A 25,931-nucleotide genomic window follows, 5' to 3' on the forward strand; every position below is an offset into this window, starting at 1 on the left:
CTGTAATTTTCCCTAAAACAAGAATAAGATCTCATTTAACACATCCTATTTTGTCAAGTCACAAGTTGGTGGTACTATCCTCCATTTTCTGCTGAGATGTGTTTTCTTCCATGAACAGGGCTCTAACTTGATTGCACTTCGTCAGAAAGTAGATAATGAGCTATAATCATGTTAACGTCTCCAAAAGAGTAAATTCTCAGCAGGGTAAGTGGAAGATAAGATGTACTATTTTAGAGGCATGACCCATAGAAGTTAATCACAGAGGCGCGATTTCAGTGTGAACCAGAGAAGAATCTGGCCCAATGTAGTCAAAGTAAAACCAAAAAAGAACTCCAGCAAATTCTGAATTTTTAACTCCTACTACCGTAGCTGAGCTGTTCTACTGGTTGAGTGCGAGTGGAATACTCTTTTTTTAAAAGGTTAGAGAAACAATATTTATTCACTCATAAAGAATCCTCTAATCAATGCATATGCCATAGAGAATAAAAACTTTATTCTGAAATAGAGAATATCAGAGTCCAACGAAGAGGAATTTATTCAAGTATAAAATGTAATGTCTCTCGCCTGCAAGCACTTATGAACATGCTTAACTTTAGTCCCGTGATTAACCCCATTGATTTCAATGCATCCGAAGAAGTGGGCTGTAGTCCACGAAAGCTTATGCTCTAATAAATTTGTTAGTCTCTAAGGTGCCACAAGTACTCCTGTTCTTTGTTCTTTTTATTGATTTCAATGGGACTATTCATGATAATATAATAAAGTATTTGCATAAGTGTTTGTGTAACACACATGCCTCCTGGGTGTGGTGTTCTGTCCCATCTAGTGGCACTGAGACCACTTAGCGAGAGATTAATGAGTCTGCTCTAGAGCCTTAGCTAGGAGCGATATGGCTTTTAGCTCATGCAGTATAGCAGGGATTGGCAACCTTTGGCATGCAGCCCCACAGGGAAATCCACTGGCAGGCCAGGAAGGTTTGTTTACCTGCAGCGTCCGCAGGTTTGGCTGATCACAGCTCCCACTGGCTGCGGTTCACCGTTCCAGGCCAATGGGGGCTGCGGGAAGCGGCGGCCAGCACATCCTTCAGCCTTGGATAATAATACGTTTCATATATTAGTGCAGTCTCCAACGAGGCTCGCTAGTGGCCTTATTTAAGTCAATGGAAAAGAAGACTCCTATTGACTTAATGGGCTTTGGCGCAGCCCTTTTCTGGCTTGATCCTGTACCCATTGAATTCAGTGGCAAAGTTCCTACTGACTACAGTGGTGCAAGATCAGGTTCTAGAAAGATAGGTCTGGTTTTATATTATCAAGCAGTAGAAATGCATCAACACAATGCATTCTTGATGTTGACATTCCTGCTTAATCTGCACTAGATGCCTTTGAAGCTGCTTCACCCTTTCAGTGCCATTGAACACATATAGATAATATACCCATGGGTATTATGTCATGAGATATTTCCTGGATCCTCAGATATAAAGACACAGAATATAGATTGCACACATAATATGGACCTAATACCAATGAACAAGGCACAGCATTACTGAATGTTCCACAGTTATGATGCTTGTTTTGGGCCACATGTAATGCCGACCGAATGACTCACATTGACCTCAAAGGGCCTTTAGAGTCCTGCCAAAAGTACATATCATAATTTGGATCATGGTACTCATTGTTCCAAAGCTTTGGAGTCTGCAGTTGTGCTTGTGTGTGTGTGAGCAAGGAAAAGCAAACACACAGTGGAGCATTTTCCAATGGATTATGAACAGTAAGATGACAAATGGGCATCATTTTCTATTAGCAAAAAGTATTGTAAGAAAACGGGACTTTGTGTGACCATAATAAATGTTACTGGTTATGGTGTTCAAGGACAGCAGGTTTGGGTTATAAAGATATTAAGTGCCTTAAAAAAAAACTATTTGGGGGGAAGGAGCCTGAGAGAATGAAAAAGGAAAACAAGACAGCAGTGGGGATTTTTGACTAGGCCCCAAACAGCTGTTATAAGTGCTTCCCAATATAGGTCACTTTTATTTTATATTTAAACTTCATCTCAAAGGTGTAATATTCTTTCTTTGCATTCAGCTTGTTACATCTGATACCAGCCGGAAAGAATTAGAAAAAGCACTGAAAAATGTATACATGCACATTAAAATGTTAAAATCACTAGGTTTGCATTTTATAAAAGAAATAGAAACAGTCTCGCTGCTGATAGAGGAACCTGGGATTCCCCTGGAACACCAGGAACCACAGCCAGAAAAGGAAGAGACAGGTTTACCAAGAATCCCCTCCTGCTCCTTTCATTGTTGCTGGCAGCACCTTTCGGCTCTACTTCAGAACTGTGAATTTTTTCGAGTCACTGAAATGCAGTTAAATAGGTCTAAGCACAGATAAATACAATGTAAGACAAGATGATCCCAGTACAATGCTTTTAAAACAAATTATTTGGAGATCAGAGAGCTGTTGTCCCTGCCATATTATATAATGATGCAATACAAAAGAATACATGCCTCACACCTGGACATGAAGAACTTTCTTAGGTGGACTTGAGAATGTGTTTACTGGCTGGGAAGTAAAGAAACTTAGCAATGTATAACTTTCCGCATGGGTCAAGTTTTCTAAACCTTTTATCATTTCTGTTGCTGTTCTCTGGACTTTCTTCAGTTTTTCCACATTTCTCCTAAAGTGTGGTGTCCAGAATTGGACGTAGTACTCCAACTGAGGCCTCACCAGTGCCAAGTACAGCATGACAATGACCTCTCGTGTCTTACATACAACACTCCTGTTAATACACCCCAGAATTATATTCGGTTTTTTTCACTGAGCTCAGGGATATGGGGAAAAGGTTAGCTTGTTCATAAGACATGAAGTTCACTCCTAGGCAGGGGGTCAGTACAAGTTTATGTACCACTTATGTCCTGTTTAAGCCCTATTTTTAGATCTCAAGTGAGACTTGAGTGGTGCATATGCCTTAGTGCTGGCTCTCTGCACAGGGGTGAATTTCACTCAAGGTGAATTGCACTGAATTTCCAAATTATAATCAGGGTAAAAAGTAAAACATTACAGCAGAATATTAAAAATAAAGTGAGCTGCAAGGCTTGAATATTTGATGTTTTAATATTCATTAAAAACAGTAATTATCTGATTATATCTGCCAATTCTGGAACATTAGCTTACTTCAGCCTTTTAAACTTTACAGTTAATTTTTGTACAGATTAATTAAAATAAAAAGAACTCTGCTTTGTGTGGCTTTTTTATTCACAAACTTCTTTTTTTACCTGAGTCTTCTTTTTTTTCAAACAAGTTGCTATCATTTAAAGTAAACCAGACACCTCCCAAATGGAACAATCTCTTGAGAGATGAGAAATGAGATTCTACAAGAAAATGAAAATGTTTCATGTCTCGCTTTCATCTTCTGAAAGGTTACTTTAAAAAGTTAACTCCGGAGGAAAAACAGATGTGTCCTGAAATTAAGCATTCAAAGCCTCCCTAGGAAAAGCCCATTGCACCTCCACAAATGATGAAGGAAAACATGTCCTGAAAATAACATTCAATTCTACTATTTTAGGCATGAGACCAAGTATTGTTTTTTTCTTGTTGAAACGCAACAAGTTCAGTACTACTGAGATAATGTATTAATCAAATATAGGAATGACTTCTGAATTTAGAGTGTAGGGTCCAATCAAAATCCCATTGATGTGATGACTTCCCATTGACACCACTGAGAGATGGATTGTGCCTACATTAGGTCAAAGCAAAATTGTCCTTCCTTTTTGCCAAAGTCTTAAAAAATATCTGTACATATATATTTTTAATGAAACTGATTAGCTCATAAATCAGGGACAGAAATTTGGGCCCTGAATTTTCCCATTTATAAAAGAGGGATAGTAATGCTTACCTGCTTTCTGTAAAGCACATTGAGCTCTGGCAATGGAAACTGCCATCGCAGTATTAAATATTATTATGTAGAAATCATAGTTATCACTGAAGTGCAGCCACCAAAGGAGTAGATGCACACCAGGCGTCTATACCAAGAGGCATATTCAACACTACGTCTCAGATAAAGAAATGTACACTCATTTATCCAGGGTAAGCCTCCGGACGAAAACAGATAGACAGACAGTCCTATGAAAACTATATAGACTGAAAACAATATGTAATTATCTGATCTTGAATATGCCCATAACACTAGGGCTAATATAACCCTATGAAAAGGGTCATGCTCTCTAATAATAACTAATCATAGATATGTAGGTCTGGAAGAGACCTAAAGAAGTCATAAAGACCAGCCCCCTGTGTTCAGGTAGGACCAAGTAAACCTAGGCCATCCCTGACAGGTATTTGTCCAACCTGTTCTTAAAAACCTCCAATGATGGGGATTCCATAGTGTCTCTGAGAAACTTAATCCAGAGTTTAACTACTCTTATAATTAGAAAGTTTTTTCCTAATATCTAATCTAAATCTCCCTTGCTTCAGATGAAGTCCATTACTTCTTGTCCTACTTTTAATGGATATGGAGAAAAATTGTTCACTATCCTCTTTATAACAGCCCTTAACATATTTGAAGACCGTTATTAGGTCCCCCTTCCGTCCTCTTTTCTCAAGACTAAACATACCTTTTCCTCACAGGTCAGGTTTTCTAAACCTTTTGTTGTTTTTATTGCTCTCATCTGAACACTCTCTAATTTTTTCATATCTTTGCTGCAGTGTGGTGCCCAGAACTGGACACAGTACTCCAGCTAAAGCCTCATTATTGCTAAGTAGAGCAAGACAATTACCTCCCATTTTACATACAACATTGCTGCTAATGCACCCCAGAATGATATTAGTCTTTTCCACAACTGCATCACATTGTTGACTCATGTTCAGCTTATGATCCACTATAACCCCCAAAACCTTTTCAGCAGTCCTACTGCCTACCCTGTCAATCCCCATCTTGTAGTTTTTGCATTTGATTTTTCCTTCCTCAGTGAAGTGTTTTGCACTTATCTTTATTGAATTTCATCATACTGAATTGAGACCCGTTTTCCAATGATGATTAGGCTTGGCCAAATTTGGTTTTTATTTTTTTAATAGTTTCAGCTGGTAACATCAATACTTATTTTTAAACATTTTAAAATTTTGTTTCAATTTAAATTTTCACAGTTGTAGGAAATTATGGAAATGTCAGACCATGGGAGGATTAGACAATAATTATCTACTGACAGTAGACACTGAGATTCAAAAAGTTTAAATCTTACAACCATTAAAACACAAATTGTCAACATCATATGTCAAAATAAGTCAAGTTCTAATAAATTCTCAAGCAGCATTTTTCTTACTTTCCCTATCTGTACATTTTGATTATCAATGGAAATATTTTTGTCAGTTTGTGTCTGTATGGTGAAATCCTTGTTTAACCAATAAAAATAGAGTCATTTCAAGCCTAGTGTTTTGCTGCATAGTTTAACATCTCAGCTGAAAAACAACTCTGATGATACAATGCCCCCTAGAAGCATGCAGGGGCTGTGCTTTAGTACTGACTTAAAAGGAATTCATTCATTAACCCAAGTGCAGTCATCACATAGATTTTCCACGGAGTTCTGTCATCCAGGTACCAAATCAAACCAGATCCTGCTTAGCTTATGAGAGCTGACAAGATCAAAGCCAAAGGCAGTATGACTGGAGGCCAGCAGAGCACATAAAAGTATTTATGCAACGCTAAAACTTGTTATTTGCGCACCTTATTAAAATGTATCAGTAAAGAAAGCAATTTGTATTATTCTTTTATTCTTCATTAATTAAGCCTTTATAAGTGTTACATTAAATTTGACCAAAGAGTTTTGAAGTGTTTGAAAGTTCTGTTCACGTCAAGGCATATATTGGAAACCAAAATCTTCTTCTGACTGCGCTGCATTGATAGCATTGTCACGAACACTTAATAGCATAATGCAAATGAGAGGAGATGACATCTATTGTTGTTGCTCTTGATGGCTAGGTCTTTACGCATTTTATTCCCACATTAAAAAAGATAGTGATTCCAAAGTGAAATTTCTCCTAAACATAAACAGAGAGCAACAATTATGTACACGGATAATGTAATAGACTATTTTTCCCTTTTTGCTCTACTGTAGTTGTCCTATAGAATATAGGTAAAATGATACTTGATGATTTTTTATATCCTTATGGCTGAACAAGCTTTGTCAGTATTATCAAGAGCGGATTACCTTATTATCCATACAGTTGGTGATTTCTGCAAGCAGTTGTTTGTTGTGTCATCTCATTACTTCAATAATTGCCCGGTTCTAATGCTTACACTTTTTGTTTCTGACTGAGTTGTGGTAAAATAGCTACAGTATAACTTTGAGCTCGTTTTGAAGAAATAATGATGGGCCAGATCTTCAGCTGATGTAAGCCAACATAGCTGGATTAGGCCATTCCTGAGTGTGTGTGTTTAGCACAGAAGGTGCTCACCTCCTCCATAACCATCCAATAAAGTGCAAGCCCATGCCTTATATGTTGTTTTTTACATAAACAGCTTTTCAAGTGATGTGTGGCATTTAAGGCAGAAACACAGTATCCACTTGATTTCTGGCAAACTTTCTCTTGAGCTGTCTATGACTTCATGCACCATGGAAAGAGATGTAGTCAAGTCACCCCTTAAAATTTAGAGGGTTGTGGGAATAAAGTCTTATTTTAGCTGTCATCTGTAGCCTCTTGCATTTACACTAATCATTTCTTCAGAAATTCTCTCCAATTCATTTGACATCTAACATTAAAACTAAAAGTAAGACAGTGAGGCTAGGCCTTCGGGATCTGCAAATAGAGGAAATGGCCTAGCATATAATTCAAAGGTGGAACATTACTCATAATGGAAAGCAGGTTCATTCCTCCTTCTTCTCCTTGGTTTGTAGAGGCCATTGATGTTCAATTTCTAATCCAATAATAAAGGGCACCAATACCCTTAAATTATTTCCTGAAGTCTTTACGGAACCCCATTCAGAAATCAGGAATAAATGTAGTCCATTGACCCGAGAGAGAGACAGACAGATCTGCTCATTCCTTTCCCTTCTGCTAAATGACATGTCTGCTGTAAAATGCACTAATCCAAACTCAGCCCCCTTTGTCATTACTTCATCATCTGGCTGACTGACTGTGAGTCGCACTGAAAGAGAACAGCTGTGCAACTACAAGTGAAACAAGAGCAGAGTGCATATTTGCAATGAAACAGATTGAGTAATCTGGAAAGAAAAAAACAACAATCACTGGACCAAATTTCGTTCCTAGCTGCATTTGAGGGTGTAAATCTTGTGAGGCCGGTGGATTCACTCTTGTTTCAGTCTGTTGTGCGAGCGGGATTTGGCCCAGGCACTGCAGAACAAGGCTTAGATGGAGTTCAAAAGCCAGCACAATTGCTGTATATAAACAATAAGGGTTGGCAGACACTTTCTTTTTGTTTTAAATGATGAATTGCATTGTCTGGTCTCTTTGTCATGCTTGTCATTCAGACTAATGCATGAATATTCATGTTTTTATTTGCTAGTGGGGTTGTGTGTAAAGGAGGAGTAAAGTGCTTTTGTTCTGAGCTATTGAGCAAGATTCTCCACTCATTTTCACAGGTCTGAAACCAGGGTAACTCCATTGACTTCAGTACAGTTGTTCTTGATTGATCCACGAGTACGTGAAATCTGAGCCACTCCCACCATGAGTTTCATTATTCGAAGCATAAATTATGGTTTTGGTAGAAACATATGTGAGTTAATGATTATTTTATTATTATGACCATTGGGTGCATTTCTAAGCCTGCATTATGTGCATTTGGGTACCTGCAAAACGAATACAAATCATCTCTCTGAAAAAGAAGCACCATCCCATGTTCCTCCCTTTTTAAGCTACTTTCATAAAGCTTTAGAGGCGATTGCATTTGCATTTCTGAGAATTTGTGCATGCTGAGTTGCCTCTTCGTAGACTTTATAGCAAACAGAAAAAACAACAATAGAGCATTTAACTAATACTAGATGGAACTCAAAGGGTCAGATCCTCAAATCCACTGGAATAATTGCACTAATATTAATTCTGGCTGGGATATGCTTCTGAAAATGCTAATGAAGCATTATGCAAATTCTGCAGTAGCTGACATTGCTGTGCAGTTGTCTAAAGTCATGGTTCCTGGATACTGTACCGTATTCAATAGTCCCTTCCTGAACAGGACAGTCTAGTTCTGTTCAGGTCCAGGTTTATGGAGCTAGAGAGCCATGGAGATCCCTATGCCTGCATATTTACTATGATGAACATGTTTCTGATGACTCCTATATCATTTTGTTTGTTTTTTTTAAATGTGTATTATGGCCTTTTGAAATTTGACAAATTGTCAGCTATACATAATCAGATGAGATGAGAGAATAGCATAATGTACCCTGGTGTATGTGACAGCCTGAAGTGCAAATATAATAGCAAACGTACAGTTCAATAATTCAAATGATAAGGACGTTATATAGTAATGGTGATTAGTAAAAACGCATATCATTTTTTTTCTTCTCCTTCTCTCGCTTAGATACCACATTGACTTTCTTTTAACTCCCTTCGTGCACCGCCACATGGGTAAATGCCTGTTGTCCTACTGCTGAGGTAAAAGATGGCTAACAGCTCCTTTTCTAGAATCTCAACTGATAACATTGTAACATATTAATCTCATAATATTCCCTTTAAAATAATGGATCAAAAATGTGCAGTGTTTGATGTTTGCTATGCCCCCAAAAAACCTTCTCTATAAGGTGTGTAAAGTAGCAATGATAAAATGGGAGGGATAGCTCAGTGGTTTGAGCTTTGGCCTGTTAAACCCAGGGTTGTGAGTTCAATCCTTAAGGGGCCACTTGGGGATCTGGGGCAAAAATCAGTACTTGGTCCTGCTAGTGAAGGCAGGGGGCTGGACTCAATGACCTTTCAAGGTCTCTTCCAGTTCTAGGAGATGGGATATCTCCATTAATTATAATGAAATCACCATCCATCTCTCTCTTAATCACACACACACACTTTTTAGTGGTATAGGACTGAAGCCAGGGGAGTCCACAGCTGCCTGTTTAGTACAGCTTTAACTCCTCCCTCCATTGGTGGAGAGGCATAAAAGAGAATTAATTTGGATCAAAGTGGTCACATGACTTGCCTTAGATCCCACTAGGCCTGATGCAGTGGCCCCTGAAGTCAGGGAATCTTTCCATTTATTGTCATGGGCTTTGGATCAAGCCGATTGTGAGTTTGACTGGGCAGGAACACAAACAGGAATCAATGTGATGAATATGTAGGTCTCGCTTATCATAGATTTTAGAGGGGATAAGTACCTGGAAAGAAGCCTAGAATTAGTACCAAATTTTATTTCTGGTGTTTACATAAAACTAGGTCATATTTTAAGGTCAAGTGGCAGATTAACATTTCATGAAACACATAAGGACAGGTCAGATCAGAATAAGAGTAAATATGCATCTTTTAAATAAATGTCTTCATTGCTTGTGATTTCCCCAGTTTAAGTGTTGATGAATAGGAAAAAGAAACTTGCTCAAGAACAAGTGCATAATGGCCAGAACTAGACAAATGTCATTGGAAGCAATGCAATAAAATGTTCCAGCCAGAGCCAAATGAAATAAAGATGAGCTGAAGAGCAACTAGTTATTTTTGCTAGGGGCTTGTGGGCTTCTGAAAAGTGATCTCATCTAGTGAACAATCAACTTTCCTCCCCAGGAATTCAGATTAAATTTAATCAATTAATAGAGTTTCCATTTTAGCCAAACAGCAGCAAAAGTAGAGTTTTATGTAAATTCCTCAAGCTTTCTTTTTACCCCTGCAGAAAAATAGGAAGTGACTAGATAATGGGCTGTTTTAAAAAAAAAGTTAACTAATATTTGTAAAGGCACAAAAATGACCATATGTGAGTTATATGACCTGCTTCAAATGATGTGTCGACATTGTTATCCTGAGGCTTAATATACTTGGACTGGACAATTCCAAGAATAAGGAAGGAGGGTTCTATAATTAGAATAATTACTTTCTGCTGTAATCTGTGACTGAAGCTGGTAGATGCATGCCTTTAAATTTTGCCCTTAATCTGTAGATGAAGCAGTTCCTGCAACTGTACCCACTTTTCTCTAAGGAATGTAAAGGTATGTCTACACTATGAAATTAGGTCAATTTAATAGACGTCGATTTTTTAGAAATTGATTTGATACAGTCGATTGTGTGTCCCCACTAAGCATATTAAGTTGGCGGTGTGCGTCCACAGTACCAAGGCTAGCGTCGACTTTTGGAGCATTGCACTGTGGTAGCTATCCCACAGTTCCCGCAGTCTCCGCAGCCCATTGGAATTCTGGGTTGAGCTCCCAATGCCTGATGGGGCAAAAACATTGCCGTGGGTGGTTCTGGGTACATGTCATCAGGCCCCCCTCCCTTCCTCCCTCTGTGACAGCAACGGCAAAAAATCGTTTCTTGCCTTTTTTCCTGGGTTACCCATGCAGATGACATACCACGGCAAGCATGGAGCCCACTCAGCTCACTGTCACCGTATGTCTCCTGGGTGCTGCTGGCAGATGCGGTACTGCAGTGCTACACAGCAGCATCCCCTTGCCTTGCCTTGCGGATAGCAGACGCTACAATACGACTGCTAGCGGTCATCATCGTTGTCCTGTGGGTGCTCCTGGCCGACCTCGGTTAGGTTGGTCGGGGGCGCCTGGGCAGACATGGGTGCTCCTGGCTGGCCTTGGTGAGGTCCGTCGGGGGCGCCTGGACAAAAATGGGAATGACTCCAGATCATTCTCTTCTTTAAGTTTTGTCTAATCGAGATTCAGTCCTATCTGGAATATCATGCCAGCTGGAGGCTTCTGCCTCAGGCTGCTCTCCCAGTCAGCAGCATCGCGCGGTCGCACCTACCCCAGCCTACCCCTTGCTCCCATGGCTCATGAAGCCTGGACAGTAGTAAGGAGCAGTTCAACTATAGGCTGAGCAAGTGCAGAATGGTGGTAGAATGTGCCTTCGGACGCTTAAGAGCTCGCTGGCGCAGTTTACTGACTCGGTTAGACCTCAGCGAAACCAATATTCCCATCATTATTACTGCTTGCTGTGTGCTCCACAATATCGGTGAGAGTAAGGGGGAGACATTTATGGCGGGGTGGGAGGTTGAGGCAAATCACCTGGCTGCTGATTACGCGCAGTCAGACACCAGGATGGTTAGAAGAGCACAGCAGCGTGCGCTGTGCATCAGAGAAGCTTTGAAAACCAGTTTCATGACTGGCCAGGCTATGGTGTGAAAGTTCTGTTTGTTTCTCCTTGATGAAAACCCACCCCCCTTGGTTCACTCTACTTCCCTGTAAGTCAACCGCCCTCCCCTCCCGCCTTTGATCTCCGCTTGCAGAGGCAATAAAGTCATTGTTGTTTCAAATTCATGCATTCTTTATTAATTCGTCACACAAACGGGGGGATAACTGCCAAGGTAGCCTGGGAGGGGTGGGGAAGGAGGGAAGCACAGGGGTGGGGTAGTTGTAGGGGCACCCCCTAGAATAGCATGCAGCTCATCATAGACGTTCTCCCCCTTCTAACCATACAGCCATTACTCAGAAAATACAATACAGCTGTATTATCATTTCTACGAAGCTACCACATGCCTGGTACTGGCTTCCCCAGGATCCACCAGGCTTGAGGGAGAGTGCTACAGACTGTTTCATGAGCAGGAAAATTCTGTACCTCTGATAGAATGACTGGGGAGGAATCCCATATGGATGTCTTCATGGAGGTTTTTTTAAGGCTGGGACTTAAGAAAAACCAGAGGAAAGTCTGTTTTCATAGAATCCATCCAGTTTTACACTGAGCTGGTGTAACCCACACACCTGCCAGGAGTTGTGTTCTATACCATCTAGTGGCACCAAGACCACTCAGAGAGAAAGATAAAATGAGTCTGCTTAACAGCCAGTTGGCTTTTCGCTCATGCAGTAGAGGCTCATGTACTATGCTCCAGAGGTCCCCGGTTTGATCCTGACAACTGAGGTCCGTCGGTGTTACACTAGGACAAGACTTTTAGAGTTTAGGCAGTGGTGTGTGCAGTGCAGATATCCACAAGAAGGGTAATGTAACAGTTTTTGTGCATCACTATCTAATTTCTTTGCCTTAAATTATGAGGCTGTCCAGTAACCTGATACATAGGTTTAAAGTTTAGAACTATTCAAATTAGTCTACAGACATACGACTTTGTCTTAAAAGCTGATGCTTTTTTCTTTGCAAAACTGGGGTATTTCTTTTCACAGTGGTTCATTAGTGCCATTTCTTTCGATGCACATATTCATCCTTTCCCCTTCTTCTTTCTACTCCCCTGCATAAGATTCTCATAGTGCTTTGGAATAAAAAAAAAAGTATGGGAGCATTTCAAGCAGCTTTTACATCTAAACTTTACATTTTCCTTTGTTTGAAAAACTGGTTTTGATACCATTCAAAACTGGCCCCCAAATTATGCAAAATGTCATGTACATGAATGAATCTTTTAATGTATCTTATCTGAGTTTCATGTTAATAATAAAACCCCAGACCAGGCAAGTTTCACTGCTTGTGATTTGTTGCGAACATTAGCTACAGCTGTAATGATCATGAATAGCTTATACAATGTCAGTAGTTTTGGTCTGGTTTCAACTGATTAACCCTGAATTCTCCATATTCTCCTGGTACTATAATTCTTTCACATCCCAGCCTGTTTGGTATTATTGTGGTTATGTTGTTTGTTTCATATTTTTTCCCCACTAGTTTTTTGTACCAGTTTATAACAACTCAATTAAATCATCACAAAGTCTACTGTTTCTCAGTAAGGATCAGATCAATTTTCTTAGATTTTCTTCCATAACTAAAGTATCTATGATGTACTTTCTCTCTGCTTGTTCTAAACTATTACTTTACAAAATCCACTATATTCTTCTCAAGGTATTCTGTAACAACGAATCCAATGCTTGCCCTAGGTGAGGTTAGACCGGTGAGATCAGGCCATCTCCGTTGATTTATATTCAGTTCCCCTAGCAAGATACCGAAGCATTCTGCTGCCTGTTTTCATTGCTGCTATACTCTGGATTGCAATGCTGTGAAATTTTGCCTCCACTATGGCTGTCAGTTTGCTTTCTTATTTATCAGTTACCTGTACTGCTTGAAGCTTTTAATCCAACACTTTTTCTTTTTCTTTTTTGCATTAGAAAGGAGTTGGTCACGCAGTCAAATGGTATATACAGTGAAACCTTTGAGAAAGAAGCTAACTGCCTTCTCCACCACTGGTGAAAAAGCCATTACCCAGAGTACCTACAGCGAGATTGCTAGCGTCTGCTCCAAGAAGAATCAAATGGTAAGTGTTGATTTTCTCAAATCACCACTCCCCGTAGTGGTAAGACACACCCAACACTTTCATTCAACGCTACGCAATAAATCAACTTCATTTGACTTTGTGTCCCTTTTACCCTAATCACCAGTCAGCCAGTTCGGTCTCTGCCTTGTGATCAGATTACTGCTTTCATATTGGAGCATTTATCTCAGGAAGCACAGGAGTTCAGCCCAGAAAGATTGGAATGCCGATAATCTGCAGAAAACTCTTATTCGGCTTGTGAAGGAAAGGAGAAAGGGATTCCTGACACAGGCAGGTATATCATTGCACATTGCTTATGGCTCATTTTATTGAATCAGATGTTGCTGGCACAGTTTATGGCTAGCAAAAGACTGATCAAGGACAATTGTCAGTTGATGTCATGAATTCCTCTCCCTGAGTTCATCAGGCTCTGGGATTCTGGCAATTCTTTCTTATATGGCAGGGTTGGCCTGAAAGGAAAAGGCTTCCTGACCTTATCTTGGCTTTTCAAGGTTTCCGATCTATGCTCCCTATTCCTTACAGTACCTCCTTCTGAGGCTCCAGATGAATTAGGTGTATTCTCCCTTCTCACCATGCAACATGACCCAGTCGGATTCAGATTCAGTCCTTGCTCAGCTAGCGACATATCTGGGAAAAGCCCTGCCTAAACAGCAAACGTCTTAAAATATCAGTTGTTGCATACCACACAGAGACTACATGTTCATCGCCCCCCCAAAGTGATTGAAATAAAGAACAGAAATCACTTCTGAAATGGCTAAAATAGTTTCCTCGGAGTGACAAGGTCTTAAAAGAAATCAACTTCTGAACAGTTGGACTGCAAATATCTATATTCATAATAAAAAAAATCAACATCAAATCAACATTCATCCATATGCAAAAATAAAAAGACATTTAAACATCTCATGACCAATGGTCCCTATTGTCTTGCAAACAAAGCAGTTGTAATATTGTATTAGGACTGGGTGACAGGCCAAGCAATTCCTCCTTTGCAAATTTCTGCCGTGACAGAAAAGTTCCTTTCAAATTTATCAAAATAACAATGAAAATCATTTTTATATAGAATCTGTATCCATATAGGCTATTTTTCTCACAATAAGTATCTCAGTTCCTAGGTTAGTGACTTACCATTGGATTCACCCTTTCTCTGTGTGTCCTATTGACATTAAAGCCCAAAAGAAGCTCTGCTGGTCACTTAGGAGTGACTATTGTTTCTAGGCCCAATTGCAAGAGGTCATTGTTCATGTTGGAGAGGTAGCCACTTAATACAGATGATTTATCATTGTAAAATACTTGACAGCCAGGGTGGTTGCTTAGGGCAGATGATCTCTTAATAAAGCTTGGGCCTGTAACACAAGCTTCACTGTAATATAAATTCCAAAGATGGTTGGAAAAAATCCAACAAAACATTTTTTGTCGAAATTTGCCAATTTGGTAAGCTCAAATTGTTTTGCAGAGGTGATTAGATTTCACAAAAGTTATGCAGAACCAAGGCAGGTTGCTAGGGAACTGCTGGGGAGCCTGGGTTTCCAGGATCCAGGGGTTGGAAGTTGGGGCTCCATTCCCTTTCATGGAGAATTTCAAATTGTTTTGGTTTTTGTTCCAAACTGGATTAAACCAAATTTTGAAATATCATAATCCTTTGTGAAATGGAATTACCCTTCCCTGTCCAGCTCCTGAAAATTATTTTTTATTTTAGTTTGTTGTTCTTGGATATAAAGTGCTGCATAAGTGCTCAGTAGTTTTGCTTAAGGTTTATGGTGCCTTTAACCTCAAAACCACTGATCTCATTCTGGCCAAGGTTCAAAATGGCTGCAACTTGTTAACAGCTGGACAGTGTTTGAGGGTTCATGTGAAATCAATTGGTGGTCTTAGTCCAGTCGTCTGTAGATGTATCTACATCGTGTAAACCCACAAACTGGGCTGCCTTGCCTTGCTGTATACAGTCTTGAAACTCAAAAAGGAGGGGAAGGACTGAATGGACATGGAGCGTGAACTAACTTTTTCTCCTCCTAGAGTCTCATCCATTCAAACTGGAATGATAGGGCTATGTGGGAGAAGCTATCCATTTTGTACCTGTTCTATGAGTGAACTGAGGGCTTCATTTTCCAGTGCTATTCATAGATTCCAAGACCAGAAGGGACCATTGTAATCATCTAGTCTGACCTCCTGTATAACACAGGCCATAGACTTCCCTAAAATAATTCCTAGAGCAGACCTTTTAGAAAAACATCCCATCTTAATTTAAAAATTGTCATGTTGGAGGATCTGCCATAGCTCTTGGTAAATTGTTCCAATGGTTAATGTTACCAATCTGGCCCCTTTCTTACTGCTTACATGCACCTTTTAATTAAAAACATGCCATTTTCTTCATTAAAATCGTGCCAGAAAATGCACATGCAAAGCAAAATGACTGAATTACACCACTAGGAAATGAAATAGGGAGCAGGTAGAGTGTTATCATGTTGGCAACAACTAGGCTCTGAGATGCCAGACAATGAAGATAGGAAAATTTAATTTTAAACAGTTGGAATAAAAGGAACTCAGGGAAACAGGGACTTAAGAAGAAAAAAGGCCTGGAGGAAGCAGCTGCAACAAGCAGAGGTAGGAATGAGGGCGGGAGGAAGGGCACAGGTGCCCACATGCATTATTGCCAGTTTGACAAAGACTCCAACATCATCAGAGTGGGACTTGTTCTCTTCTATATCAAAAAGACAGCTGCATTGCAATCTGCTGTTTGTGTAGGAAAGGTGTTAGTGGAGAGCAGGATGGTGCACCCCTGGGAATATTTGCTTTAAGAAAACACTAAAACAATGAAGGAGGAAAAACACGTGATGCACGCAGCAGGCTACCAATAGTGGGGAAGATGAGGGTACAGCTGTGAACCCTTCACTTCTAAAAAGGTAGGGAGGAAGCACTAAGAACAAGCAGGCACAGGAAATCTGAGGGAACCAGACAGGAGCAGTCTCTCCTAGAACCTTTGAAAGGGGCTAGATTTGTCTCTTTGTACATAAAGAGTTAGCCCTAATGAATGAGCCTCTCAAATAGGGCATGAACCAACTCAGTGAAATCAATGGAAAGATTCCCATCCACTGGAATGGGTCTAGGATGAAGCCATCAATGAGCCTCTCAAATAGGGCATGAACCAACTCAGTGAAATCAATGGCAACATTCCCATTCACTGGAATGGGTCTAAGATAAAGCCCATCAAGGGCAATGCCAAAAAGGGGCATTGTTAAGGCTGACAGGCACAACATTTGATTTTTGACCTACTATGTTTTGGCTGCATATGAAAGGCCCTGGTAATATCTCTTTTTTTCAAAGAAAACACTTTCCTAATCCTTTCCTATAGGAAAAATAAAGATATTAGCCCAGCTTCTGTGAGCTTCCTTGCAAAAAGAAAAAAAAGAGAGGGAAAGAAAACGGTTTTGCTAGTAATAAAGTAATTATAATTATAATTAGCACATATTTAGTGCTTCACATTTTCAAAGCACTGTACAAACATTAGCTAATGAATATTTGGTAAGCAAACAGATTTCAAGCTTCGAGGAGGATTATTATAAACTGTGAGAAAAATATTTTAAAACATTCAGGTGACTTGTTCTCATTGTTCCTATATTTACAAGGCGAGTAAGCATTGCTTCACCTGTATCTTAATTATAGTAAGAGATTTTCTATGGTCTGTTATATTACTTAAACTTTTCTGTCTTGAACAGGATCTTTTTAAAGTATATTGTGTGGAGATAAGGTAAAGCTTTTTAAAGCCATTTATTGTTGTGGGGAGCAAATACTGAAATAATGAAAATCATTATAATGATACTAATGATAATCATACTTTTCTGTACAACAGTGACTTTCATCTGAGTTTTTAATATGTATATTAAGGCCACAATAATGCAAGATGCTTTGTGGAAGCATAATCCTGCACCTGCAAAGAACTGACAGGATCAGTACCTAAGATTAAACTGCAGGACAAACACTCAGGTAAGTGAGGGACACCAGAAAGGTCACATCACCTGACACTAAATTAACAGCACACAGCAACACTACATGGAATGTGCGAGATGCTCAGCTGGTAGATGTATCTGCATTCATTTTAATGGATCTACTCCAATTTACACCATTTTAGGAACTAGTCCACACTAGATCACCTGCCCAAATTGTGAGTCTGATCCGTATGTCTCAATGTGAACACTAATACATGTGTTAAAGCTAAGTGAGGGTTGGGGGTGGAATTCCCCTCTAATTATTGAAGACTTGCCCAGCTCTGAAATATCCAAATTTCATCGAAATCTGAATGTTTTAACTCAAATTCATCTCAGTCCGACAGCTCAAGGAGCTGATCCTTCTATCTGATACATGAGGATGGACCCTCGTGTGAAACCCTATTGACTTTAATAGGAATGTGAATGGATGGCCCCTGACCCCAATGTGTATTCCTACCGAAGTCACCAAAGCTCCATATAGGCACAGGGGTCCACATGAGTGTCTCGGACTGCAGGATCGAGGTCTAAGTTAGGAAGTTAAGAAGTACACAAGAGTAAGCTGCATTAAGAGCCAGACATGTTAATGCCGATAGTATTTTGTTTACCTCAGAACATACAGTATTTACCTTTCTTAGTGCTGGGACTACAGTAAGAAGTAGTCCCTGGTAAGAACTGAAATGTGGTAAATATTCATTTTTAATGGTGGTCACTATAAAACTAAATGAAACTGCAGAGGTAAGGTAGGGGAGAGAAATGTAATTACTTCAGCTGCTATTTGATCAAGTTACTGAGATTGGTACCATCACTATTATGAAATTTGCCCTGGGGTTTTAATCAACCACAACAGGTTAGGACGATTTTAGTTTTACTTCTCAAATGCAATACATCCAATGGTTCAGCAACTCCTACCTTCTATTATGCTGACATGCTGGGCCTCATTCTCTTCTTACTTAAATCAATGTAAGCCCACTGATTACAGTAGAATTATTTGTGGCACCTTAGAGACTAACAGATTTATTAGAGCATAAGCTTTCGTGGACTACAGCCCAGTCCACGAAAGCTTATGCTCTAATAAATCTGTTAGTCTCTAAGGTGCCACAAGTACTCCTGTTCTTTTTGCGGATACAGACTAACACGGCTGCTACTCTGAAACCTGTCATTATGCAAGGCACTGCATTTAGCCGTATGGAGTGGAAATCCATCAACCTCATGGGAAGTGGGCTGTAGTCCACGAAAGCTTATGCTCTAATAAATCTGTTAGTCTCTAAGGTGCCACAAGTACTCCTGTTCTTTTTGCGGATAAAGGGTATGTCTACACTACGGGATTAATCCGAATTTAGATAATTCGGATTTGAGAAACAGGTTGTATAAAGTCGAAATGAATGCGGCCACACTAGCACATTAATTCGGTGGTGTGCGTCCAAGTACTGGGGCTAGCGTCGATTTCTGCACCGTTGCACTGTGGGTAGCAATTCCATAGCTATCCCATAGTTCCCGCAGTCTCCCGCGCCCATTGGGATTGTGGGTTAAGATCCCAGTGCCTGATGGGACAAAAAACATCGTCGCAGGTGGTTCTGGGTACAGCCTCACTTCCTCCCTCCCTCCCTCCCTCCCTGCATGAAAGCAACGGACGGCAGGCAACCATTTTCGCGCCTTTTTTCCTGGGTGGGTGAACACTGCAGACTCCATACCACGGCAAGCATGGAGCCCGCTGAGGTCAAGACAGCACTCATGAATATTGTAAACACCTCGCGCGTTCTCGTGGAGTTTATGCTGAGCCAGGACCAGAAAAACGAGGAGAGGAGGCAGCGGCAGCGGCAGCGCAGCGACAAGCATGATGAGGACATGGACACGGACACGGATACAGAATTCAGTGAAACCACAGGCCCCGGTGCTTTGGAGATCATGTTGTTAATGGGGCAGATTCTAAACATGGAACGCCGATTCTGGGCAAGGGAAACAAGCACAGACTGGTGGGACCGCATAGTGTTGCAGGTGTGGGACGATTCCCAGTGGCTGCGGAACTTTCGCATGCGTAAGGGCACTTTCATGGAACTTTGTGACTTGCTGTCCCCTGCCTTGAAACGCCAGAATACCAAGATGAGAGCAGCCCTCACAGTTGAGAAGCGCGTGGCGATAGCCCTGTGGAAGCTTGCAACGCCAGACAGCTACCGGTCAGTCGGGAATCAATTTGGAGTGGGAAAATCTACTGTGGGGGCTGCTGTGATGCAAGTAGCCAAAGCAATCACTCAGGTGCTGCTACGAAAGTTTGTGACTCTGGGAAATGTGCAGGCTATAGTGGATGGTTTTGCTGCAATGGGATTCCCTAACTGTGGTGGGGCGATAGACGGAACCCATATCCCTATCTTGGCACCAGAGCACCAAGCCACCGAGTACATAAACCGCAAGGGGTACTTTTCAATGGTGCTGCAAGCACTTGTGGATCACAAGGGACGTTTCACCAACATCAATGCGGGCTGGGAGGGAAGGGTTCATGACGCTCGCGTCTTCAGGAACACAACTCTGTTTAAAGGGCTGCAGCAAGGGACTTACTTTCCGGACCAGAAAATAACCGTTGGGGATGTTGAAATGCCCATAGTTATTCTTGGGGACCCAGCCTACCCCTTAATGCCATGGCTCATGAAGCCATACACAGGCAGCCTGGACAGGAGTCAGGAGCTGTTTAACTACAGGCTAAGCAAGTGCAGAATGGTGGTAGAATGTGCATTTGGCCGTTTAAAAGGCCGCTGGAGATCATTATTGACTCGCTCTGACCTCAGCCAAAGAAATCTCCCCATTGTTATTTCTGCTTGCTGTGTGCTCCACAATCTCTGTGAAAGTAAGGGGGAGACCTTTATGGCAGGGTGGGAGGCTGAGGCAAATCGCCTGGCTGCTGATTACGCGCAGCCAGACACCAGGGCGATTAGAAGAGCACACCATGAAGCGGTGTGCATCAGAGAAGCTTTAAAAACCAGTTTCATGGCTGGCCAGGCTACAGTGTGAAATATCTGTTTGTTTCTCCTTCATGAAAACCCGCCCCCTTTATTGACTGATTTTCTGTAAGGAACCCACCCTGCCCCTTCCCCCAGCTTTCTTTCAAACCAAATAAAGTCACTATCATTTAAAAATCATTTATTCTTTATTAATAGATTAGAAAAAGAGGGAGGGAACCCGGGTGGTATTTGGGAGGAGGATTACTGGGAAGGAAAAAGCCACAAAGAAAAGGTTAAAAAAATGACAGCCTTTTGCTTGGGCTGTCTACTGGGGTGGAATGGGAAGGTGTACGGAGCCTCCCCCCCCGCGTTCTTACACGTCTGGGTGAGGAGGATACGGAACATGGGGAGGGGGAGGGTGGAACAGGGGCTGAAGCGGCAGTCTGTTTTCCAGCAGCCGTTCCTGAACCTCCACCAGACGCTGGAGCAGCCCCAGCGTTGCTTCCTTCATCCTGTGGTCTTCCTGACGCCACCTCTCATCTCGAGCGTCTCTCCTCTCCTCACGTTGGTCTCTCCTCTCCTCACGTTGGTCCCTCATGTCCTCACGTTGGTCCCTCCTCTCCTCACGTTCACTGACTTCTTTCCTATACTTTGAAACTGTTTCCTTCCACTCATTCAGATGAGCTCTGTCACTTCTGCTGGATTCCATAATTTCCGAAAACATCTCTTCTCGCGTCTTCTTCTTACGACGCCTTATCTGTGATAACCTTCGGGATGGAGGAGGGAGGCTTGAGGAATTTGCAGCTGCTGTAGGGAGGGGAAAAAAGAGAGAATTGTTTTAAAAGCTACATTTTGCAGAACAATGCTTATACTCTTTCACGGTGACCAACACTGTTCACATTACATAGCACATGTGATTTCTGTGCAAGGTCGCATTTTGCCTCTTAATGCTGAGTGCCTGTGGCTTTGCTGCTAGAGATCACAGGTCTGGGCAACAGAATTCTGCTTGCATGCGGCCATGGTAAGCCATTCTCTTACAGCTTCTGCGCCCTACTTTCCCACATACCAAGCATAGCTTGTAGAGTGCTGCAGAAGCCTGGCCAATCTCAGCCAGTTGGGGGGGGGGGCAGTGTGGTGGGGCTTGTCTGGGCCCCTTCAGGCAAGTGGAGTGCTGCGGTTTTTCTGTTAACATTCAGCAGCACCAGAAAACAAACTAACCACGGTACCCCTCCCCCCCACCGCGTGGCTGGTATCAGGGAAGATCCCTACAGGCACCAAACTAATCCCCCCCCCACCGCCGCCCCCCCCCCCCCCCTCGCCATGAATTCTCTGGGATGATCACAGTACCCCTCCCCCCACCGCGTGGCTGGTAACAGGGAAGATCCCTGCTAGCCAAACGCGAAAAACTCAGGGCCAATTTCCCATCTGCGCTTGGCTAACTGCAGGGAAGGATTTATTTTCCGCCACAGGCAAACAGCCCAGTAGGAACGGCCACCTCTGTCCCCTTAATTAAGTTCCTGTATTTCAACCAGGTTACCAGGAGTGATATCACTCTCCTGAGGATTACACAAGAAGATAAAGAACGGATGTTGCTTGAATGCCAGCAAACACCGGGACCATACGCTGCCAGGCTTTGTCAGGCAATGATACCAGATTACTTGCTGCAAGCATGGCGTGGTCAAGTGTCCTACCATGGAGGAGGGAATAAAGATGCACTGCCCAGAAACCTTCTGGCAAGGCTTTCGGAGTACCTCCAGGAGAGCTTCATTGAGATGTCCCTGGAGGATTTCCGCTCCATCCCCAGACACGTTAACAGACTTTTCCAATAGCTACAGACTTTTCCAGTAGCTGAACTGACCGCGAATGCAAAGTCAGGCAAAGTAATCATTAAAAACCGTTTGCTTTTAAAACAAGTTTTATATTTTAAAAGGTAAACTCACCTGAGGTGCCTTCCATGGGGTCAGAGTCTTGGGTACTGGCTTGGGAGGCTTGGGAGGGTACTTCAGTCGGGGTGATAAAAAGATCCTGGCTGTTGGGGAGAATGGAGTGCTGTGTGCTCTCTGCAAGCTCATCCTCCTCCTCCTCCTCCTCTACCCCATCGGCAGAATCCTCAGGCGTCGAGACTATCCCCGACCCAGAATCCACGAACACAGGTGGGTTAGTGGTGGCAGCCCCCCCTAGAATTGCATGCAGCTCGGCGTAGAAGCGGCATGTCCGCGGCTCTGACCCAGAGCGACCGTTTGCCTCCTTTGTTTTCTGATAGGCTTGTCTGAGTTCCTTGACTTTCACGCGGCACTGATCTGAGTCCCTATTGTGGCCTCTCTCCATCATGCCCTTGGAGATTTTTTCAAAAATTTTTGCATTTCGTCTTTTAGAACGAAGTTCTGCAAGCACTGAATCCTCTCCCCATACAGCGATCAGATCCAGTACCTCCCTCACGGTCCATGCTGGTGCTCTTTATCGATTATCAGCCTGCATGGTTACCTGTGCTGATGAGGTATCTGTGGTCACCTGTGCTCTCCACGCTGTGCAAACAGGAAATGAAATTCAAATGTTCGCGGGGCTTTTCCTGTCTACCTGGCCAGTGCATCCGAGTTCAGATTGCTGTCCAGAGCGGTCACAATGATGCACTGTGGGATAGCTCCCGGAGGCCAATACCATCGAATTGCGGCCACACTAACCCTAATTCGAATTGTTTAAATCGATTTTGGCACTACTCCGCTCGTTGGGGTGGAGTACAGAAATCGATTTAAAGGGCCCTTTACATCGAATTAACTAGCGTCGTTGTGTGGACGGTTACAGGGTTAATTCGAATTAAAGCTGATAAATCCGAATTAAAGTCGTAGTGTAGACCAGGCCACAGACTAACACGGCTGCTACTCTGAAACCAGTAGAATTATTCTTACTTTACACTGCTGCAAGTGAGAGAAAAATTAGGCCCATTGACTCAGGAGGAATATGCCACCTACTGAATCTCCAACACACCTCTCTGAAGGTCTACCATCCAAGTATTTACCTTGTCCACATCCTCTTGGCATCAGAGTCTGAGGTAGCTAAAGACTTATTGTGGGTAATTCTTGATATGAGTCTCCAACCTCCTTTTTCTTGTTCTGCTGCTTGACTTCAATATTTTATAGCACATATAGCTTTTCTCCCAGTCCCTGACACACAATTCCATGCTAATGGTTCCTCTGATTCATTCATATCCTAGTCTTCTTTTTTTACTTATACATGCTTACCTCTTCCTAACCAATTTTCTCCTTTCTAAATATCCTCAGCTTTGGCAACTATACAGTAAGCCTTCTTCACATGAAGTGATTAAAGTATTCAACTTGCTCGCTTTCTTCCTTCAACTTGTCTGATTCAGTTTGTGCTCTGAGCAGTAGCTGGGCAGTGTGTATTTCTTGTTTCTTAAATTCTCCAGATTATGGGTGATCTCTATATTAGTTTCTCTTCCAACTGCTTCTGCTTCACTATCCATGAACAATATGTAGTATTAACACATGTTAGCAGTTTGAGCGAAACACTAAGCTACCTTCTAGCTGCTATTACGTGTGAAAATGACAAATGCCTCCCTTCTCAAAGATTTTACCTTGTGTTAGTTACCATGTGTTAACCAATATAAGATAAGAACACATCTTTTTTTCCATATATGTTTGTACAGTATCTAACATAGTGAATCCTTAAACTCGAGAACTCTAGAAATGACTGTGATACAAATAACTAGTAATAATACTACGTACCTTTTGAATTTTTCAAAGGGTAATTTAATTATATCTGTGTCTCTTTTAGGTAGATAGAGCTAAACAAGTTCAAATAAAATAGCAACAACTAAAAACCTAAACAAATAAACTGAACTGACCTGACCTAAACAGCCTGGGTTTTTCTGGTTTTAAAATACTTAGTTAACAACTTTTCCCATTACTTTTTATTTTTGTTCCTTACCTGTGTACTTTTGCATGCCGTCAAGGCCCAGGACATAAAGAAAAAGCACTATAGTAGAATTTATAATAATAACAATAATAATAGTGATAGTGTCCAAAGGTGTGCTGTGCTCACTCCAATCAAAACAAGAAAGCACTGGACATTTCAGGACAGAGCTTGATCTTGTGGCTTTTCCAGCCTAATTTTGCCTCTAAACTTTGAGGGACTTTACCTGGTCTCTCAACGTTTTCACATCTTCCAGTCACAATTGTGAGGACAGAAGAGAGTTTGTTTGTTACATTATTGCCTGAAGTATTACAAAAGAAAAAAATCCCCAAAACTTAAAACTGAAGAAAAAAATCATCTATATGTTGAGATGGAGTTTCAGTTTCAGCCCTTAGGCTTTAGATTAGAATCTTAAAAAAAAAAAAAAAAAAAGAAGAAGCCTGATTTTTATACCTAATGCAAAGACTCTAAACTTAGCTGGTAGGCATCTTCAGCCTGCCCTTCAGCAGGGAGCGCTGATTCATCAGCAGTGAGGTTTCCCCATCGTGTTCTACCCAGATCTTCTCTTTAGCATTGTCAGGGCTACTGTCAGAGAAGAAAAGACTTCCGCCTCATGTCAAAGGGCTGACACTCATCAAAGTGATAACACCTTTTACCTAGAGAACCTTTTAGATGAGGTCCATGAAGCAATAAAGTAAAGGATGATAAAAGAGGAAAGTGTTGGAGGGTTTTTTGCACTCAAATTTGACATTAGAAGGTTATTTTATCATTTTTCCCCTTTTTACTTTATAAAAATTCCTTGATAATTTCAATGAACTGGTTTGCTTTTAGGATTTGAGCCAAAGCCCACTGAGGTCAACAGAAAAACTCTTACTAACTTCAGTGGGCTTTGAATCTGGCCATAGAAGGCCTGAGGCTAAGAATTTAACAAGATTCAGAACCCCAATGGGGGTTACATGTGTGGTTTTGTTTGTTTTTAATTAATGAAATATATATGAAGTTACTGGGGGGGAAATAGATGCTGGACTCCTGAACACTGGTGAACAAGTGCTCACCCAAGCAGTCCCATTGCCTGCAGTGATTGAAATGTGCTTAATTCATACTTCAGTAGGACGACTCATATGAATAACTTTCCCAGTCTGATTCTAAATAACTTCAGTGTAGGCATGTGCAGCTTTTTAGAAAAAGCTGATTTCACAGTAACATAACCCAGAGAATAAATAGATTTCAGAACATACAAGTGGCTACTCAGGTTGAAATCATACTGCACATGAGTTGCAAAATGGTGATTTTTTTTTAATGTAACAAATATATGTAGGTCTCTTTCTGCCTAATTCTTTTAAAATTATAACTAACTCAGTTTTGCTGGAATACTTGTGAATTGAAAGCTTAAATTTCACTGCAGTGAATGTAGCTAATTTTCCTTCCTTTGTCTGAAAAGCTAAAAATATTTTAGTAAGCCAATATATAGGCCACATTTGTCACTCCCACCTTAATCACAGGTTCATTGCAACTGTAAAACCCGTGTGCTACAAAATAAGAAAATAAAATATAATCCTTATCAAACTTGGCACAACCTAGAAAAAGCTAAGAACCAACCTCCAGTGTTTTTTAGATTATAGAACTCCAGTACCATTTTCAGCTGTCAAACATTCTGAAAACTTCTCTTTAACAGCTTTGCACAGATATTTTCCCCTTCAATCAGGCATGAGGAATCCAATTACTTAACATTTGAGCT

At 41.3% G+C, this 25,931-nt stretch overlaps 1 protein-coding gene across 1 annotated transcript; it reads right to left on the reverse strand.

Annotated features, from left to right (window-relative positions):
* Positions 1–20,636: 20,636 nt before the first annotated feature.
* On the reverse strand, positions 20,637–23,140 carry LOC135972535 (nucleolar protein 58-like). The gene is made up of 2 exons (XM_065550807.1): positions 22,204–23,140; positions 20,637–21,070 (listed from the first exon to the last, which is right to left on the reverse strand). Exons 1-2 carry the CDS (start codon positions 22,592–22,594, stop codon positions 20,637–20,639), a joined length of 825 nt encoding a protein of 274 aa, XP_065406879.1. The 5' UTR covers positions 22,595–23,140.
* Positions 23,141–25,931: the final 2,791 nt, after the last annotated feature.

The sequence above is a fragment of the Chrysemys picta genome, chromosome 7, assembly GCF_011386835.1.
Source record: "Chrysemys picta bellii isolate R12L10 chromosome 7, ASM1138683v2, whole genome shotgun sequence".
NCBI classification, from domain to species: domain Eukaryota; kingdom Metazoa; phylum Chordata; order Testudines; family Emydidae; genus Chrysemys; species Chrysemys picta.

Bases quoted from the DNA above. Each gene is read 5' to 3' on its own strand.
- LOC135972535 (XM_065550807.1), bottom strand. From the start codon at position 22,594: ATGATGGAGAGAGGCCACAATAGGGACTCAGATCAGTGCCGCGTGAAA. The intron at 21,071-22,203 runs GTGAGTTTACCT...CCCTCCCTACAG, and splicing joins CCCCATGGAAGGCACCTCAG to CAGCTGCAAATTCCTCAAGC.